Below are 21,362 nucleotides of genomic sequence, written 5' to 3'. Positions count from 1 at the left end.
ATTTTGTGTTTCTACTAGAACATGTTTACATGCTTTAAACGGCACATTTACGTCGTCTCTCTCAGTTGGAGGCTGCGCAGTAACGCTAGCCATCACCGGAAAAATGCTTCTAATGGCCTTCACTGGTCTCCGTCCAGAGCAACGGGATCTGTTGGTCCATTATATATATATATATATATATGTCAACGGGTTTACTAGCTAGCTAGCTAGTTGAAGCTGGAGCTACTGCAACGGAGTATATAGGAGGACTTTGTACCATGAAAAATCACCAATAAAGGCTTCTAAACCAACTATTTCACAACTGGACATGTCCCAGCAGTAAAGTGACCAGAATTTGGGGAGAAATTACCAGCATTGGCCGAGATTACAGCTATGTTGCATTAGCATATAATGATAGCTACTTTATAGTTAGCAGTATGCTAACGTTAGATTGTAGTGGAACGAAGCAGCACTTCCTACCGTCAAAAATCGCAGATAAATGTTTCTGAACCAAACACTACCCAATCGGACATGTTTCAGCAGTAATGCGACCCGGAATTGGGGAGAATTTAATAACATTAGCAGCCAAGATGACATTATTTACTGTCGTTAGGATGTAGCTAAAATGTTTCAGGCGTGACCCAGAATTTGGGGACGCTGGCAGCCAAGGTGACATTGTTAACTGCCGTTAGGATGTAGCTAGTTACATGGGACAATGTTAACACCGCAGTGGCTTAAAAAAAACACTCCAGTCCTGCCTACTTGGAGCAGATGACAAATCATAGAAGGCCGGCTAAGAGTTGCTAACACTTAGCCGAGAGTAGAACAAACTGTTGAAACCGGAGTGTTCAGAATAGTTGGAAATCTGAACGTTTTAGCTCACAGGGATTTTTCTAAAATACGTTTACCTCATTATGAAAATCCAACATTATAACATGTAGATATGACAGAAAACACAGAAAAGCATATGTGACCTTTAATCTTTAACAATGCTTCATATTTTATTAGATTGATTAGATCATCTTAATTTTAAATGTGAAATCTTAAACTGTAAAGTAACTTATAGTAGCCGTGAAATGAATGTAGTGGAGTAGAATTATTATGTAGTATGAAATGTAAATTCAGTTCAGTTTATTTTATAAAAGGGGACAGTGCAAATTAATAAAACACATGATTTCCCATGGAATATAAAAGCAAGAATTTGCCAAACGGCTATTTTTCATCTGTAGTCCCCTGCCCTTGATGTTAAAAAAGGCTTTTTAAAATACAAAGAACAAAAAGACAACACAAGTAAAACAAAACATCACAGAAACAGAAAACAACTAAACAAAGCGCAACACAGAACTTAGCACAAGACAAGACACAACACAAAAGCAGAAAGATATACTCAAATAATTCTGTGAATTTGCTTAGTTACTCTCCACCACTGCAAATGTTGCTGTATGTCTGCCACATGTAACATACTCAACACAGTAAACTCTGACCGATGTGTGTGTGAATCTGTCAGGTCTTTGCTTAGATCCCACACAACAGTGCACAGTTCTAAATTAATAAATGACACAGAAGTAAGTGAGTGATAGTTTGGACAGGATAAGATTTGAACACAGGTGTACAGCAGGTCAAAATACAGGGAAACATCCTCTATAAATAACATTGTGTTAAATTACTGAACATGTTCTTGACTTGACCGGCTCTGAAAACAACTTTTCTGTTTCACAAACTGACAGTTGCAAAAACAACAAAATGATGGAAAGATGAGGAAATAAATTCCATACAGATACCCATCAATTCTTTAGACAAGGCAATGGTTTGTGTGCATTTTAGGTACAGTATTAATCTTAAAGTTTTGTTAATGGATGAGCGAAAAAAGGTTTCTTGTTCAAAGACTTTGGCTGTTTGGGGGATAAGTTAACATTTGCTTACTGAACTTTTACTCTAAGCAGTGGGGTAGTCTGCTGTCCAAATCAAACATTTTCAGTGCTGGAGATATGATCAAATTTGAAGATGTAGGTCACTCAAAACTGCTATTAAAGGCATACTATGTAACTTTTCCCTCTTCGGTCCCCCTACAGGTTGTCTCATCGGAACTACAGCTCGCACGGCTGTAGTTCCGATGAGACAACCTGTAGGGGGAACGAAGAGGGAAAGGTTACATAGTATGCCTTTAATATTCCATGCAATGCCTTATAATTTGATTTGTTTATTTTACATTAGGTCGAGAAATTATACCTGTGCTTTATTAAGTTATTTTGTTATTTTAAGTGAGAAGAGATTTTCTGGCAATATTTTAATAGAGAATTAACTGCATCTATTGGCAGTAAAAGTGTTAATACCTTTGCAGGAAATTGCTATTTATGTTGAAAACCTGTGTGATTCCAGAATCTTATATTTTTTTTTTTTTCAAGTATTCTGATAAAAATGTGCATTTGTAATAATATAGACAATTTTTGTATGTGTCTCAGGCTAATATTGGAGTTTGAGCTGAGGACGAAGGAGGAGTCTGGTCTGGTTCTCTACATGGCAAGAATCAACCATGCTGACTTTGTTACCATACAGGTATACTGTACATACATACTGCTCTAAATGTCATTCTATTGGTTAAAGTTTCCCTGTTTGTCCCAAGGTTCTAGTTCAAAGTTTTAATTGAAGTTGGTTTAGGATAACACAAGTTGCTTCTTTGTATCTTGTGTCTTCAGACTTCAGCTCTGTTTACATCAGGAGAACAGCACCCACTTCTTTTTGTGCCATAAAGTACTAAATCAGACCCACTGGCTCACAATGTACAACACAGCAGAAGTTATGACTACTATGTCTCTCTCTTCCTGTAGATCAAGGACGGGCAGGTCTGTCTGGGTTATGATCTTGGTCATGGAAATATATCTGGCTGTGTCCCCTTCTCCATTACTGATGGGAACTGGCACAAGGTGGGACAGTTCTAGTCTTTCATTCTAGATGCTCCATTTGTTCCCCCATTTATTTATTTATTTATTAGCTATAGAATAATGGATAATTTAGAGTCTGTGTTAATTATATATTCTGTATGGAAAAGGCTTCACTCTTCAAAAAAATCTTCTCCTCACTGACCTAGATGCTATATACATACTTTTTACAATTTCTTTTGGAACAGCTTCCTTGTTTCTGCCATTCAGAACATTACATCCTGGAGACTCATTTATCACATAAAGTCCCAACTTTCTAGAATAATTAACCACTTTGTTACATTGTTAATGAACACTAAATCTCAATTTCAAGCACATGATGTGGTACCATTTGTCTTTCTTTACATCCAAAACAACATATAGTCTCTGTTGATACTGTGAAAGGACCGTACTTGTCTATTGGTCTAAATGCGTCCTGTTCGATGTTTGTCCATGTTTTTTCTTTCAACCTCAGATACGTGTGAGTCGTATCAAGCAAAGAGGTCTACTTACGGTTGATGGGCGATACAGTAAACAGATGATCAGCCCAAAGAAGGTACATTATTTTATTTTTTCTATTCTAACCATTTTCTCCTATGAAATATTCTACCAAACTGCACATCCAAGTAGTTGCATGGCAGACTAGTAAAGAAAGAAAAAATATAAAGACAAATGATCAAGTTTTAAAAGATTGTTTTATTGTTGCATTAATAACTTATCTTGTTTTTACCAGGCTGACCTGTTAGATGTGGTGGGAATGCTGTATGTGGGTGGATTACCACAAAACTACACCAGCAAGAGAATCGGGCCGGTAAAAAACAAGCACACATAAAGATACTGAAAGTGGATATCAGTCAACATAATTTGCCTTTACACCTGAACACTGACACTGGAAGGATTGTTCATTGATTAATTTTTTTTATGATTTTGTTTGAATAAACCAAACGTTCTCTCTTTTCATGTTTCTAGATTCTCTACAGTATCAATGGATGTGTCCGTAACTTTAAGATGGTGGGAGGTCCTGTGAGCACTAAGGCAGCTGCTACAGGTAATTAATTTGTATTGTATTCACGACTGCCCACGTGTCACACACCTGTAACTGTCCAACTTTGAACTGTCATTCCTTTGCTGTTTCTCAAATATTTGTTAATGCTACAGTAGGCATTCATATTTTTTCTCTCCAATTGATTAACCATTCCCCTCTCTTTCCTCTTTGCCTAGGTCGCCCTGAGGCCTCCATTGAGGACTTTAAATTGAACATGGACACGCCCAGCTCCAGTCACATGGTAGGAAGATGCTTCGTTGCCACAGAGACGGGCACCTATTTTGACGGCACTGGCTTCCTGAAAGCAGGTGAGATGAGACACTGAAGTCACCTGTCAGTCTGTCATGGGGTTAGCTACTGTACAGTATGTGGTTGTGATGTGTCTAGCAACACACTAGCAGCTATGTAGCAACCTCCTAATATTGACCTAATAAACACGTAACCTCAGTGGAAAATCCAGTCCAGTTTTATTCTTTCTTTTCTTGTTATAAAAGGTGAATAATGAAAAAAAACTTTCTCTCTCTAGTCTCTTCTTACAGAGTGGGTCTGGATGTGTCGATAGCATTAGAGTTCAGGACCAGCAGAACCAGTGGAGTGCTTTTGGCCATCAGTAACCAAGCCAACAATGGACTGGGACTAGAGATCGTCGACGGCAAGGTACGTAACAATGATTTAAAGAATAGTTCAACATTTGGTAAGCGGATTTGGTTATGGTTGGAGAGTCAGGCTAGCTGTTCTTTATGCTAGGTTTCATGCTACGTATGAAAGTGATACCATCTTCTTATCTAAGTCTCTGCATACTTCCTAGAATGTTATATCTATTTTAATCTTTATTTAAAGATATATATATATATATGCATTACATTGCATATGTATGCTAAATAAATGATCACAGAACAATATAGGTAAATACATATACTGTGTGTGTGTATATATATATATATATATATATATATATATATATATATATATATATATATATATATATATATATATATTGATAGCTATAGATTGATAGTGGGGGAAAAAAACGTAGATTTAATGCATGCATTTTTCCTTCTGCCCCTAGCTGCTCTTCCACGTTGACAACGGAGCTGGACGTATCACAGCGGAGCACGTGCCTGAGGGCGAGGGCTTCTGCGACGGACAGTGGCACTCCGTCATTGCCAAGAAGCTTCGCCACAGGGTGGAGCTGGTGGTCGACGAGAAGCAGAGCCAAGCAGAGAGTCCCAACGCACGCTCCAACACGTGCGATACCAACGACCCCATCTATGTCGGAGGATATCCAGGTATGAGTGCCTTCTAACACACGTCCTTAAAATAACACATCTGTTAACACATAATAATTGTAATTAGTTGTGGCACTGCTGCTGTGGTAGAAACTAATTATACAGAAAACACAGATACACAATATAATAGATACATTACTATGAAGGAGAGTATTTTAAAAACACGTATATTACCACTCATAAATGTTTTATTTCTCTCTCAGATGGCGTTCGACAGGCAGCTCTCTCTACCAGCACTTCCTTCAAAGGTTGTTTGAGGAACCTGAAGATCACCAAGGCTTCCAAGACTATGGATGTGCAGTTCAACAAGGCTCTAGAGATTAAAGGAGTCCAGCCTCTCTCCTGTCCTGCTGTAGCTGCGTAACCGTTAGCATAGAGCTTCACCTTTGTTGTTTCCCTAATACAGTATTACGTCCAGAACCTGCACTGGGCCCAATGTTTATATATATATATATATATATATATATATATATATATATATATATATATATATATATATATATATCAGTGTGTTGGCCAGGTGCTGGGTCCAAAAAGTAGGTAATATGTTTCACAAGAACTCGCTTGTTTCAAGCCCAGGTTGGATTTTTATCAGGTGCAAGGGCATCAAATTTCTCTGCTAAACAGCTTCATCCTGCGTTAGAAAAAGAGCTTATAGAACAGTGGCCAAGCGTCAGATAGAAGAAACACTGAATGTTTCAAATTCAACAGAAAACTACAGAAAGCACTTAAAAACAGGAAATGATCTGCTCAAAATTCAGCCATATCACTTCCTGCAGTTTATCAGTAATGTTATAGTTATGCAATGAATATGAAATATTCATAAAATATTACTTAGTCAGGGATTGCTTAAGGAAAAAGGTTGAAAACCGCTACTATAGGGTACTATATCTGATTGAGTCGGGCTTAAATATGACACACACCTGTGTTACACTGATGCCTCTGTACCTGATAAAGAGCCAAATTCCTTGTATGTGTTTACACTAACTTGGCCGTTAAAGCTGTTTCTACATTGTGCTCTTGCTAAATGAAGAAAAAAGGAAGCATTCTACGTCCTTGTGAAATACAATAATCGATTCTTTCTGCAGAAATCAGAAAATAAAACACAAACTCATCCAGTTTGTAGGGTCACTTCTCAGTGTATCATATACTACCTTTTGTAAAATACAAATGTCTAAACAGCATGAAAACACCTGTGTTTTGCTCCTGTTTGGGGCTAACAACATGCAAAGTTACAATTTTCAGTATGAGACCCTGACTTAAGGCTCTGGTCAATAAATCTTATCATGGCTACAAATTGAGGACTCAGTGTTTTAAAATGTGTTTTATAGTTTTTACATGAAGGAAGATATTAGTATTAAGACCTGTGCTATGGTTACAGGTGTTCACGGTATTCAAGCTAATATTTCATGATATTTTGGGATATGTGTGATTATTTAGACATTAAATCAGATTGGTTTTCCAGAGAAGTCCCTCTTGAAAAGGTAGAACAGGATATGTTGAGTCCTTTAGTTGTAATATTTACCTTCTCACCCTCAAGACAACAGATGAAGTTGGACTTCTTTTCAGCCCGCAACAGATGTGACCATCTTCAGAGATCTTAAAATTACAAAACAAAAACAGCTGATCCAATGGTTCTAAAGCCAGACTGTATTTGTGTGTTATGTTTTGCATGGTGTGGCTGTAAAATACTTCAGCAGCTCTTTCTGAAATATATTCCATATAGCATCAAAAAGATTGTCCTGTCCTTTTTTTAAAACTGCAGAATATGATGATTCGACAAATTATGTTGTAATGTATTTATGGGAATAAAGAGGAATCTCTTCTGAACGAGGAGGATGTGTCAGGACACCGTGTGGCATCACTCCTGGAAGCACAATTGCATGATATTTTTAGAATAAAATATTAGTTTGAACTTTTTTTGGGATAGTATGTCGAAAAAATCCTAAAAAAAGTCATGAAAAAGTCATAGTTAAATATGCTGAAAAAATAAAAAGTTATAGTATAGTATGTCGAAAAATTGTAAAAAAGTAATTCTTTAGTATGTCGAAAAAATCATAAAAAAGGTCATTATTTAGTATGTTGAAAAAAAGTCATAGTATGTCGAAAAAATTATTATAAAGTAATTGTATAATATGTCGAAAAAAAGTCATAGTATAGTATATAAAAAAAGTCATAAAAACGTCATTGTATAATATGTCGAAAAATTGTAAAATAAATCATAGTTTAGTATGTCAAAAAAAAGTCATAGTATAGTATATGTTGAAAAAAAGTAATTGTATAGTATGTCGAAAAAAAAGTCATATAAAGTCAGTATAGTGTGTTGAAAAAAGTCATAAAAAAGTCGTAGTATAGTATGTCGAAATCTTTTTTAAAAGTCATAGTATAGTATGTTGAAAAAAAGTCATTGTATAGTATATAAAAAAAGTCATAGTATAGTATGTCGAAAAAATAATAAAAATGTTATAGTATGGTATGTCGAAAAAATTCATAATATAGTCTGTCGAAAAAAGTAATAAAAAGTCATAGTCTAGTGTGTCGAAAAAAGTAAAAAAAAAGTCAGATTAAAGTATGTCTAAAAAAAGTCGTAGTACAGTGGGTCAAAAAATTCATTAAAAAGTCATAATTAAGTATTTTGAACAAAAAAAAAGTCATAGTATAGTATGTCGAACAATTGTAAAAAAGTCATAGTATAGTATGTCAAAAAAAAGTAATTCTATAGTATGTCGAAAAAAGTCATAAAAAAGTCATAGTATAGTATGTCGAAAAAAGTCATAAAAAGTCATAGTATAGTATGTCGAACAATTGTAAAAAAGTCATAGTATAGTATGTCGAAAAAAAGTCATTCTATAGTATGTCGAAAAAAAGTCATAGTATAGTATGTCGAAAAAAGTCATAAAAGTGCCAGTATAGTATTTTTGAATAAAATTCATAGTATAGTATGTTGAAAAAAAATTGTAAAAAAAAATCATAGTATAGTATATGTTGAAAAAAAAGTAATTGTATAGTATGTCGAAGAATTGTAAAAAAGTCATAGTATAGTATGTCGAAAAAAGTTATTGAAAAAGTCAGTATATTTATGTGTAAAACTATTCATAGTATAGTGTGTTGAAAAAAGTCATAAAAAAGTCATAGTACAGTATGGCGAAAAAAGTAAAAAAAAAAAGTCTGATTAAAGTATGTCTAAAAAAAGTCATAGTATAGTATGTCGAACAATTGTAAAAAAAAAAGTCATAGTATAGTATGTCGAAAAAAGTCATAAAAAAGTCATAGTATAGTATGTCAAAAAAAGTCATGGTATAGTGTGTCAAAAAAAGTCATAAAAAGTGCCAGTATAGTATTTTTGGAATAAAATTCATAGTATAGTATGTCGACAAATTGTAAAAAAAATCATAGTATAGTATGTCGAAAAAAGTTATTGAAAAAGTCAGTATATTTATGTGTAAAACAATTCATAGTATAGTACGTTGAAAAAAACGTCATTGTACAGTATATAAAAAAAAGTCATAGTATAGTATGTCGAAAAAAATTATAAAAATGTTATAGTATGGTATGTCGAAAAAATTCATAATATAGTCTGTCGAAAAAAGTAATAAAAAGTCATAGTCTAGTGTGTCGAAAAAAGTCATAAAAAAAGTCGTAGTACAGTGGGTCAAAAAATTCATTAAAAAGTCATAATTAAGTATTTTGAACAACAACAAAAAAATCATAGTATAGTATGTCAAACAATTATAAAAAAGTCATAGTATAGTATGTCGAAAAAAAGTCATTCTATAGTATGTCGAAAAAAAGTCATAGTACAATATGTCGAAAAAAGAAATAAAAAAGTCATAGTATAGTATGTCGAAAAAAGTCATAAAAAGTGCCAGTATAGTATTTTGGAATAAAAGTCATTGTATAGTACGTCAAAAAAAGTCATAGTATAGTATGTCGAAAAAATAATAAAGATGTTATAGTATAGTATGTGGAAAAAAGTCATAGTATAGTATATCGAAAAAATTATAAAAAAGTAATTGTATAGTATGTCGAAAAAAAGTCATAGTAAAGTATGTCAAAAAATGTCATTAAAAAAGTCATAGTATAGTAAGTGTAAAAAAATTCATAGTATAGTATGTCGAAAAAAGTCATAAAAAAGTCATAGTACAGTTAGAGTATAGTATGTCAAAAAAGTCATAGTAAAGTATGTCTGAAAAAAGTCATAGTGTAGTGTGTTGAAAAAAGTCATAAAAAGTGCCAGTATAGTATTTTGGAATAAAAGTCATTGTATAGTACGTCAAAAAAGTCATAAAAAAGTCATAGTATAGTATGTCGAAAAAAGTCATAAAAAGTGCCAGTATAGTATTTTGGAATAAAAGTCATTGAATAGTACGTCAAAAAAAGTCATAGTATAGTATGTCGAAAAAATAATAAAGATGTTATAGTATAGTATGTGGGAAAAAGTCATAGTATAGTATGTCGAAAAAAGTCATAAAAAAGTCATAGTATAATTTCAAAAAATTGTAAAAAAGTCATATTATAGTATGTCGAAAAAATTATAAAAAAGTAATTGTATAGTATGTCGAAAAAAAGTCATAGTAAAGTATGTCAAAAAATGTCATTAAAAAAGTCATAGTATAGTATGTGTAAAAAAATTCATAGTATAGTATGTCGAAAAATGTCATTAAAAAAGTCATAGTATAGTATGTGTAAAAACATTCATAGTATAGTATGTCGAAAAAAGTCATAAAAAAGTCAAAGTACAGTTAGAGTATAGTATGTCAAAAAAAGTCATAGTAAAGTATGTCTGAAAAAAGTCATTGTATAGTATGTCAAAAAAAGTCATAGTATAGTATGTCGAAAAAATAATAAAGATGTTATAGTATAGTATGTCGAAAAAAGTCATAGTATAGTGTGTTGAAAAAAGTCATAAAAAAAGTCATTCTGTAGTATGTCAAACAATTGTAAAAAAGTCATAGTATAGTATGTCGAAAAAAAAGTCATAGTAAAGTATGTCAAGAAATGTCATTAAAAAAGTCATAGTAAAGTATGTCAAAAAATATCATTAAAAAAGTCATAGTATAGTATGTGTAAAAAAATTCATAGTATAGTATGTCGAAAAAAGTCATAGTACAGTTAGAGTATAGTATGTCAAAAAAAGTCATAGTAAAGTATGTCTGAAAAAAGTCATAGTATAGTATGTCGAAAAATTGTAAAAAAAAAAGTCATGGTAAAGTATGTTGAAAAAAAGTCATTGTATAGTATGTCGAAAAAATAACAAAGATGTTATAGTATAGTATGTCGAAAAAAGTCATAGTATAGTGTGTTGAAAAAAGTCATAAAAAAAGTCATTCTGTAGTGTGTCGAAAAAATAATAAAAAAGTCATAGTATTGTATGTCAAAAAAGTCGTAGTACAGTGGGTCGGAAAATTCATTAAAAAGTCATAGTATTTTTGGAAAAAAAAAAAGTCAGTGTCGTACATATGTCGAACAATTGTAAAAATGTCATAATATAGTATGTTGAAAAGAAGTCATTCTGTAGTATGTCGAAAAAATAATAAAAAAGTTATAGTATAGTATGTCAAAAAAAGTCATAGTATAGTGTGTCGAAAAAAGTCATAAAAAGTTCCAGTTTAGTATTTTGGAATAAAATTCATAGTATAGTATGTCGAAAAATTGTAAAAAAGTCATATTATAGTATGTTGAAAAAAGTTATTAAAAAAGTCATAGTATATTTATGTGTAAAACAATTCATAGTATAGTATGTCAAAAAAAGTCGTAGTATAGAATATTGTAAAAAATCATAGAAAAGTCATATTATAGTAAGTCGAAATTCATAAAAAGTTATAGTGCATTATGTCAAAAAAAGTCATGAAAAAGTCACAGTATAGTATGTCGTAAAGAATCATAGAAAAGTCATAGTATAGCTTTCGAAAAAATTAATAAAAAAGTCATAGTATAGTATGTCGAAAAAATATTTAAAAAGTTATAGAATAGTATGTCGTAAAAAGTCATAAAATATAGTATAGTATGTCTCAAAAAGTCAAAAATTTACAGTATAGTATGTCGTAAAAAAAAATCACAAAAAAGTCATAGTATAGTATGTCGAAAATTCATAAAAAGTCATAGTATAGTATGTCCAAAAAAAGTCATGAAAAAGTCCTAGTATAGTAAGTAAAAAAAGTCCTAGTATAGTTTGTTGAAAAAAATCATAGAAAAGTCATAGTATAGTAGGTGGAAAATTCATAAAAAAGTCAGAAAGTCAAAAGTCGAAAAAAAGTAATTGTATAGTATGTCAAAAAATTCATAAAAAGTCATAGTGCATTATGTCGAAAATTCATAAAAAGTCAAAGTATAGTTTTTCGAAAAAAAGAATTAAAAAGTCCTAGTTTAGTAAGTCAAAAAAAGTCCTAGTATAGTTTGTTGAAAAAAGTCAGTATGTCAAAAAAATGTAAAAAAGTCATAGTATAGTATGTTGAAAAAATGTAATTGTATAGTATGTCAATAAAACTCATAGTATAGAATTTCATAAAAAACCATAGACAAGTCATAGTACAGTAAGTTGAAAATTCATAAAAAAGTCACAGTACAGTGTGTCGAAAAAAGTAATAAAATGTAAAATATAGTATGTTGAAAATTCATAAAAAGTCATAGTGCATTATGTCAAAACAATATTTAAAAAGTCATAGAATAGTATGTCGTAAAAAATCATAGAAAAGTCATAGTATAGCATGTCGAAAATTCATAAAAAAGTCATAGTATAGTATGTCAAAACAATATTTAAAAAGTCATAGAATAGTATGTCGGAAAAAGTCATAAAATGTCATAGTATATTATGTCGCAAAAAGTCATAAAAAGTTACAGTATAGTATGTTGTTAAAAAAATCACAAAAAAAGTCAAAGTATAGTTTGTCGTAAAAAAAAAATCACAAAAAAGTCATAGTATAGACACCTCCACCACTTGCATTAAGCTGCGCTAAATCATCCTGTGTTCAGAAACGTGACAGCAATTCATTTCTTTATAACTAATTAACAAAATAAATTGGATTAATAAATGCAACCACTCACCTGTTTTCACCTTCTCTTAAATCAGAAAGGCCCGCTGTGTCAACTTCATGCTAGCTACCAAGTGTCATCCAGATGTGGCTGACAAAAACGTAGTCATCCGCTACTTCTCTTTTGACTTTGTCATTCTGCTCAGTTGGTTGGTTTCCTCGTTTGGGAATTGCAATCGGGTGGAGTGCATCATTAAGTGTTAAATAAATCTAACATAGTTATTAGTCATATGTAACACCTCCCGGGCGTGGGTCAGTGTTGACATTTAAAGTATCCTAAACAGAAGGATAAGTGAGACAATGAAAAAGTGCTGCCGTTCAATGTACCTGCTCTCATCAGAATCTTTATTACATTTCATTTCAGTGCAAAGTCTGTCACAGTACTTTCTGCTTAGTGTATAAACAATCCACATCAGGATTTCTATCAAAATAAACAATAGAAATATACACAAGCATGGTTATTAACAAAATCCTGCACTCAGTTACATATGTGTACCCAGATCCTCTTGTACAACATCTGTATCTATATAACTCAGTATCTTTTACCTTCTTTAATCGGTACATGTAGTGTATGTGTAACAGAGTGTGATATGTGAGATGCAAAGCAGGCTGTGGCATCCCATGCTGAAGATTCATTGGACAAAGGAAGTCCCGCCCAGTTCCTGGAGGAGGAAGCTGATTGGTGTGGCATGCCACTGACCGGCCAATCGAGGAAGGCTGCCTCCAGCTTAAAAGCTCTGATTGATTGCAGCTGAGGGCAGCTGCCAGACCAGATTCATTTTGTAAAATTGTTTGTGAGCGTAAGGAAGTGGGCCAAGGCTTGAAGTTTAAAAACTGACAACATCTTTGCATTTAACAGGTTTGTCATGTTAGTCACATTAGGTTCAGGGGTACTGTGAGTACTGTGTTTTGTTTTGTAAAGTACCTTAGTTAGAGAGAATTTCTGTTTAATCTTTTGTTTTCTTATAAGTGTAGAAACAGTCTTCCTTTTGAGGATCTCTTTTTGTTATATTCTGTTTTTGATTTCCACAGCACCCATTGGCCCATTTATCTGTTTGTAAGCTCTTTTGTTAAATTTGCCCTATTCAAAATAAATTTCCTTTCAAATACCAATTACACCTGGTTTTATGTTTATGTCCTGATACCCCTAGCTACAGGACGTAACAGCACAAATATAACTCACTAAGTTTACTGTTTATGTAGTATTAAAGACTTTAAATGTGCACCTTTACTACCATCTGGTGGTTATTTATGATAAAGTAGTTTACTATGGTGCAAATTAAGGGATTTTGGTACTTTCACAGCTAAATAAGCGTTTTCTCAATTAGCTACTTACTGTTGGCGATGGGGTTTTACATGAGCACACATTTTCTACACACTTTATAACAGTTTGGGTTGTTTCACATGAGAGATTTCTGTTTTTGTGTGTTTGAGTTTTTTTTTTTTACTTAGACCTTTGTTACTTATTTAGTCATGAATATTTATGTTTTCAGGTGCTTTAAAAGATCAGTGTGACATTTAGAGACATATACTTTGTTAAAAAACATCAGTGCTTGATTTGATTTTTGATTTTATTAGGATCCCCATTAGCTGGTGCAGAACATCAGCTACTCTTCCTGGGGTCCACACAAAACATAAAACATAACAGATAAGACGTTTTCTGTGCCACATTTCAATCGCACATTTTTTTAATAAGAAAATAAGAAAACGCAGAAGTCCAAAAAGGCAGAAATGTAATCTGTTTAACCCTCCTTGTCCTCGGGTCAAATTTGACCCATTCTCAAAAAGTCTATATCAAAAAGTTGGGTTTCTTTCAACAAATTGTCAAAAAGAATAACGTGGATAGTTCCATATAACGTTCTTTTGTGTAAAATAGCTAAATGATCAGTTCAATACATTCAATTAATTTGGGTATTTTATCAGATTTTATAGCATTTGGTTGAAAGAAGGTTGAAAAAAGTGCTAAATGCTTCAAAAACGTGGGGAAAAAACAAGAAAAACTTTTTCTTAAATAGAAAAAGTGACAAACTTGATAAAAGTGACAAAAACTTGGGGGGGAAAAAGCTTCAAAACATCAAAAGCCACAAGTGTGTTGAAAAAGACGACGAAAACATTGGGGAGAAAATAGTTTTTTTTTTGACCCAGAATAACAAAAAGCTGGGTGGTCGACGGGAAGACAACACGAAGTACACACAACACAAGGGTTAAAATGGAAAAGTTAGTGAATTGAAGATATAAATACATATTTTTTTTGAGTAAACACTAATGTTGCAGAACCTGCCTACACATTCATTCTCTAAGATAAAATAAATGTATCAGGCAGATATATGAGTGACAGAAGAGTTTCAGAGTTTTCAGCAGCAGCAGTTTCATGTTTACAATCAATCTGCATCTCAAAAGTCCAGTTATCATTTTGCTATAGCTCCAGAGAATGAGTTGAGGTGCTGGGTGATGTACTTTGATTCAGTGTGTAGTTCATCATTTGTATTTAGTTTTTTTTTTAACTTGTATAAAAATCTATTTTGACTTATTTGCTCTTGTCTTGTTTGAATTTAATAGCAAATATGTTTAACATTAAAACATGATTTATAAAACCATGCCAACAATTATTAGGCTATTTTAATAGCTTAGTATTTTATGCACTAAAAATGTATGTAGGGGGTCCCTGATCTATCGCTCTTTCAGTTAAGGGGTCCTTGGTTTAAAAAACGTTGAAGCCCCCTTTTCTAAAGACAAATACATTGATGTTGATCCTGCACAGTGCGAGGAGACAGTATACCAGTGTTCTGAACCTTTTCAGCTTGTGACCCTTTAAAATAAAGCAGCATGCTCGTGTCCTCTAATCACAAGGTGTTTAGTGTGGACATAGATGAGCAGTGTCCCCTCTCAGATAGCTTGATGTATTTGAAGGTTTTGTGGGAAAAGTAAACATGATTTTGTGCTACATTTCTTTTTGTCCCACTGTTATGACTCAAAATTGTCTTGGGACCCCATGGGAATCACTACTGCATGTTGTGGTGCAGAAGGCCGGTCGGTGGATGAAATTTGCAGTCCACCATCTGCAATTTAGAAGTACACAGATAAAGGTATTTGTTGTTTTAATTAAACATCAGTAACTGATAGACCTGAATATAAAAAAGTAATTTAAAAAACTGTAAGGACACTTAGGCTAGATTCAATTAATCTAAGATACTCTGGCCAATGTGTTTCTCAAATAAAATAAATCCTTTTTATTATTAACTATGGAAATAAATGACTAGGTATAATGAAAAAGGGGTCGCTCATAGTGACAAACAAAAGTTGTTCAGTTCTAAGAAGCGTTTTTAGTAACTTCCAGGTAATTTCTTATGTTTCGTAGCCTACAACTTTACTGTTTTGGTTCACTCTCACTGCTCTCTTCAGCACAATTTCAATCAGCAGCAGGCAGCTGTTTTAAGTGAAAAAAGTTCTGATAAAGCCACCTAACCAGCACCAAATGACAGAGAGAAACAGCTACAACTAGCGGGTGAACATAGTTGAGCATTCAGCAGCTAAAAAGCCAGATATTGCTCTCACGAGTAGGCCTGTCGCGATAGTCAATACATGGACTTATCGCACGATATATGGAAATGAGCTCGGTAGCTTTTGGTGACAATATATTGCAATTGATCATTTGTATAATTGAAAATAAAGATTTATTCATTTTGACATACAAATGAACGTTACCAACATTTTAATAGATCGTCTGCTTTCTGTGTCGGAGGAAGAGGCGGGGCTCAGGCATATCATTAAAGGTGCAGTAGGTAAGACTTATAAAACTAACTTTCTGTCATTTTTGCTGAAACTGACCCTATGTTCGAGCAGAACTACATGAAGCAGGTAATAAAAAAAAAAAAAATCTGGCTTCTCTAAAGCTACATGAGACTCGTAGTAAACCTCCAGACAACAAATTATATTTAGTATATTATATTTAACAAAATAATTTGAGCCAACTTATATTTTGAGGGATTAGGATGCAAATGAGCGTTTGTCCCCTGATTTATACATCAAACTATATTACACATGACTGTAGTGCAACTTAACATTTAAACAATAGACTAGCTCAACTTAACCAAATTGCCTCAACAGCAACTAACTAGAATTAATTAAAGAAAACCACAAACAAGGTCCTGGTTTTATACTCACGGCAAACGAGCCCCCAACTTGTTACAACCGGCTCACAGGCCACAACAAAAGAGGGAGATGCACAGCAATGTAACAATAATAAAGTGACATTTATTAAATAATGATGCAAACAAGAGAACGATGAGGTGTGATTGTCAGTATCAGTGATGAATGAAGGTGTATGGATGTAATGGAGAATGTGAGGTGCATGTTGTCAGTAGTTAACAAAGGGAAAACTCAGAGTAAACATGTTGGTGCGCAGTAGGGAGAATGCGGCCGCCTGGTCTCGGGGCGCCGCCGTTGGGGTCTTCACTATTTACCCATAGCTGGGACTATTTACCCATAACTGGGACAGTGGTTGACTGGCATCAGGGCGTTTCCACTCACCGATGGGCCTGCATGCCACGTCTCTGGGGCCCACTGCTGCTCCGAGATCCTGTACAACTTAGCCTGGAACCACAAGGGACCAGTTACCATGTGTGCCACAGGGAGGCGTGTACGAGATCTTGGCAGTGGAGAGGCTATGTACCGGCTGAGGAGGCTTACACACTCGGCTCCTCTTTTCGCCCCTGAAAACAAAAGGGGTTATCCAGTGGCAGTAGCTGAAAGCAGAGAGTTGCAAGCAGAAGCAGCATGCACTAACTACAAGCACTACTACTCCAACACTACTGCACTGGCGCATCACACGCCCTGCGTGCAAACGTGTGCACACACACACACACACACACACACACACACACACAGACAGACCCACACACAGACAGACAGACAGACAGACCCACACACAGACAAACCCACCCATAGACAGACAGACAGACCCACCCACACACAGACCCACCCACCGACCCACCCACAGACAGACCCACCCACAGACAGACAGACACTATACAAGTACAAATGCATTTTCTTTTCCTCAGCCAGGCAGAAGCTTTCTGTACCACTTCTTCTTCTTTGGCTTTTGCATTATCTGGCTCTGAAGATCTACCAGCTGGGACCTCATGGTGCTCTAGGTCCTCTCCCACTCCTGCTCTTTTTCCTGCTGAGTCAGCTTCAGGCTTTCTGTGGCCTGAAGGAGGGATGCCTTGTCCTCCTTCCACTGGTTGAGATTACTCTCCAGCTGCTGCTCAGTCTTCTTCAGAGCAGCCATTAGGTTCATGTTGCTTTTGTCCTGCATCTCCAGCTGGGTTCTATGGGAAGCCTGTGATCTCCTTTGCCTCCTTGTCCTGTTTTAGGAGAGCTTCCTCCATCTTGCTCAATTTATTCTTCAACTCCTGAGCTTGAGCCCTCTCAATCTCCAGATAGCTCTCCAACCTCACGTTGGTGGTCTTACCTACCACGAGCATCTGTCTCTATACGAAGCTTGATCTTCTGAGTCTCAACATTATTTTTAAGGGCCTCTTTCTCTCCCTTCATCTGCTCCAATTCGACTTTCAGGTCTTCAGTAATGAAATAGTGCAGGTCGAGATCTTTTTGGCCTTTTCGCAGTCTGTTGCTGATTTTTCCCAGCTGGGATTTCAGATACTCCGTTTTCCTGGCTGGGGAGTGGACACATTCAGCCAGAGCCTCATCCAGCTGGGCTCTATGGGAAGCCTGGGATCTTTCCAGTATCTCCTCTGCCTCCTCATCCTGTTTTTGGAGCACTTCCTCCATCTTGCTCAATTTATCTTTTAGCTCCTGAGCTTGAGCCCTCTCAATCTCCAGATAGCTCTCCAACATCACGTTGGTGGTCTTACCTACCACGAGCATCTGTCTCTCTATACGAAGCTCGATCTTCTGAGTCTCCACATTGTTTTTAAGGGCCTCCTTCTCTCCCTTCATCTGCTCCAATTCAACTTTCAGGTCTTCAGTAATGAAGTACTGCAGGTCGAGATCTTTTTGGGCTTTTCGCAGCCTGTTGCTGATTTTTCTTAACTGGGATTTCAGATACTCTGTTTTCCTGGGTGGGGAGTGGACACATTCAGCCAGCTGAACTTTCAAGTCACACATCTCCCTCTGCATCAGCTTTTTGTCATGGCTCAAAGTGCTGCCCTCTCTCTGTTGTTGGAGCTGATCCAGGACATTGGCCAGCAAGTCCTCTCGGATTATCAGGTTAACTCTTCCCTCAGATTCATATTGGGTGAGCCTCGCCTCGCTGTCCTTCAGTTCACGCCGTACTTGTTCTTCAAGTGAACCGAGATAGAAATTAATTTGCAGTTCAATCTCTCTGGAGTGGAATTCCATGTTTTCCAACTTTGTATTCTGCTGGACTAGTGTCTTTTCTCTTGTTGCAATCTGCACCTTTGGATTGTCACAGTCAAATGACTTTCTGATACAAACTGCTGTCGGAGTGAATTTGTGTCAGAACTAAAGTTGGGTCCTAGTATTCATAGTGTGTCGTTATGACAACATGTATTCTTATGTTTTCAATCCAAATGGTTATTGGTTCTATTCCATTCTATCTTTGATTCTATTGTTGCTATCGTATACCAGTTTGTTTATATTTGAATACACAGTATGAATGTAGTGATTTCTGATGATTCCTAAAATATGGCAAAGAAAGAACACTTTTACATATGGGGGTTTCCGTGTACCGGCATCCAATGCCACCCTGCCAAGACCTTTCGCCACCCCTTTGCCACCCCATGTCAAATTTTCTAGATCCGCCACTGAGCGTAGTATGTCGAAAATTCATAAAGTCAAAGGATAGTTTGTCGAAAAAAAAGAAAGAAAAAGTCATAGTATATAGTAAGTCTCAAAAAGTCATAGTATAGTATGTCGGAAAAAAAGTCATGAAAAAGTCATAGTATAGCAAGTATGTCAAAAAAAAGTCATAGTATTGTTTGTTGAAAAAAAAATCATGAAAAAGTCATAGTATAGCATGTCAAAAATTCATAAAAAAGTCAAGGTATAGTATGTCGAAAAAAATTCATAATATAGAATGTTGTAAAAAAAATCATATAAAAGTTATAGTACAGTAAGTCAAAAATTCATAAAAAAGTCAGTATAGTATGTTGAAAAAAGTAATTGTATAGTATGTCAAAAAAGTCATAGTATAGTATGTAGAAAAAAGTCATAGTATAGAATGTCGTAAAAAAATCATAAAAGTCATAGTACAGTAAGTCGAAAATTCATAAAAAAGTCACAGTACAGTGTTAAAATATAGTATGTCGAAAATTCATAAAAAAGTGCATTATGTCAAACAAAGTCATTAAAAAGTCACAGTATAGTATGTCGTAAAATATAGAAAAGTCATAGTATAGCATGTCAAAAATTCATAAAAAAAGTCATAGAATAGTATGTCGGAAAAAGTCATAAAATGTCATAGTATAGTCCGTCGCAAAAAGTCACAAAAAGTTACAGTATGTCGTAAATTCATCAAAAGTCAAAGTACAGTTTGTTGAAAAAAGTAATTAAAAAGTCATAGTATAGTATGTCAAAATTCTGAGTTACATTATAGTATATCGTTAAAAAAAAAGAAAATCACAAAAGTCATAGTACAGTATGTCAAATTCATAAAAAGACAAAGTATAGTTTGTCGAAAAAAGTAATTAAAAAGTCCTAGTATAGTATGTCAAAAAAAAAGGTAGTTTGTCGAAAAAAGTCATAAAAAAGTACTAGTATAGTATGTCAACAAAAGTCATAGTAATCATAGAAAACTCATAGTATAGCATGTCGGAAATTCATAAAAAAGTCAAGGTATAGAATGTCGAAAAAAAATTCATAATAGAATGTCTACATTCTACATGTCTACATACAGTGTGTCCAAAAAAATTAAGTTAAGATATAGTATGCCGAAAATTTATAAAAAGTCAGTGTAGTATGTCAAAAAAGTAATTAAAAAGTCACAGTATAGTAGGTCGTAAAAAAAAAAAAATCATAGAAAAGTCATAGTATAACATGTCGAAAATTCATAAAAAAAGTCACAGTATAGTATGTCGAAAATTCATGTCATATGTAGTATGGCGAAAGAAGTCATAACAAGTCATAGTATAGTATGTCGAACAAAATTATAAAATATAAAAAAAGTCATAGTATGGCATAAAAAAAGTCATAGTTTAGTATATCATAAAAAGTCACAAAAAGTCATAGTATAGACTATACTATAATTTTTTTTTTTTTTTTTTTTTAAACATACTCCTCCACTACATTCACCTCTAATCTTCATCACCCTATCTTCTAGTGGCCTTCCAGTGAGGTCGTGCTCCACATCTCATCCATCAAGATCTTCAGCCATTGCTTCTCACTCCTTCACCCTGACCAGTGTCTAGACTCCATCAGGAGGAAAATCCTGTACAGGACAGCTCATGGCATCACTTCCCCCTTACATGACATCACAATTATATCTAATCGCTGAAGACAAATTTTCTTCAACGATCCTAATTTAATTAGTTTATTGGTCAAATAATGGTTATACAAATCTTTAATTTCCTTTAATTGTGCTATAACATACATATAAAAGACAATAACATAAATAATATATAGTAGCCTAACAAAGAGTTCAAGGGTGTGATGTTGCATCATACAGTGGTCCCAGGAGTTATCATAAACTAAGACCGTTTAGTTGTGCTCTCTTAAAATCAATGTAAAAATGTAAGTTTAAGTGTGCCGCTGACATAACCGGTTATAACTCCAAGCGGTGATAAGGTCTTGAAATATTTGTAAAGAGTTTTAAATAAGGTCCTAAAAGGTATTAAATAAAAAGATTCCTGCACATAGCCTGTAAAACCAAGAATAAGACTTCCCTGCACTGACATTTCAGATGCACTAGATGGTGGTATGTGACTACAAAGAGCAAAGATCTACCTGTTGGATGGAACTGCATTCAAAGTTCAAAAGTTGATGTTTGGCTCCATTACCTCAGGCTTTGTCTGAAAACATGACATTTCCCCATTTTATGTGATGTAAAGTTGAATTTCTTTGCAGCTCCTGGAGGAATTAAATGGACACATGAAATAACAGGCGAAATCGCTCACTTTAT

At 34.3% G+C, this 21,362-nt stretch overlaps 1 protein-coding gene across 1 annotated transcript in view; it reads left to right on the top strand.

The window, feature by feature from the left end:
• lama2 (laminin, alpha 2) overlaps positions 1-5,719 on the top strand; it is a 211,952-nt gene extending 206,233 nt beyond the window's left edge. The window contains exons 65-73 of the mRNA XM_078275135.1: positions 2,442-2,535; positions 2,808-2,903; positions 3,373-3,453; positions 3,631-3,708; positions 3,867-3,945; positions 4,119-4,250; positions 4,469-4,599; positions 5,012-5,231; positions 5,435-5,719. Coding sequence (XP_078131261.1) covers positions 2,442-2,535; positions 2,808-2,903; positions 3,373-3,453; positions 3,631-3,708; positions 3,867-3,945; positions 4,119-4,250; positions 4,469-4,599; positions 5,012-5,231; positions 5,435-5,595 — 1,072 coding nt within the window. The 3' untranslated portion in view covers positions 5,596-5,719. The remainder of the gene's footprint in view (positions 1-2,441; positions 2,536-2,807; positions 2,904-3,372; positions 3,454-3,630; positions 3,709-3,866; positions 3,946-4,118; positions 4,251-4,468; positions 4,600-5,011; positions 5,232-5,434) is intronic.
• The last annotated feature ends 15,643 nt before the right edge of the window (positions 5,720-21,362 follow it).

This window comes from Sander vitreus, chromosome 18 (assembly GCF_031162955.1).
Source record: "Sander vitreus isolate 19-12246 chromosome 18, sanVit1, whole genome shotgun sequence".
In the NCBI taxonomy this organism is placed as follows: domain Eukaryota; kingdom Metazoa; phylum Chordata; class Actinopteri; order Perciformes; family Percidae; genus Sander; species Sander vitreus.
The sequence above is the reverse complement of the archived record's forward strand: the minus strand, read 5'-3'. Positions and strand labels throughout refer to the sequence as shown.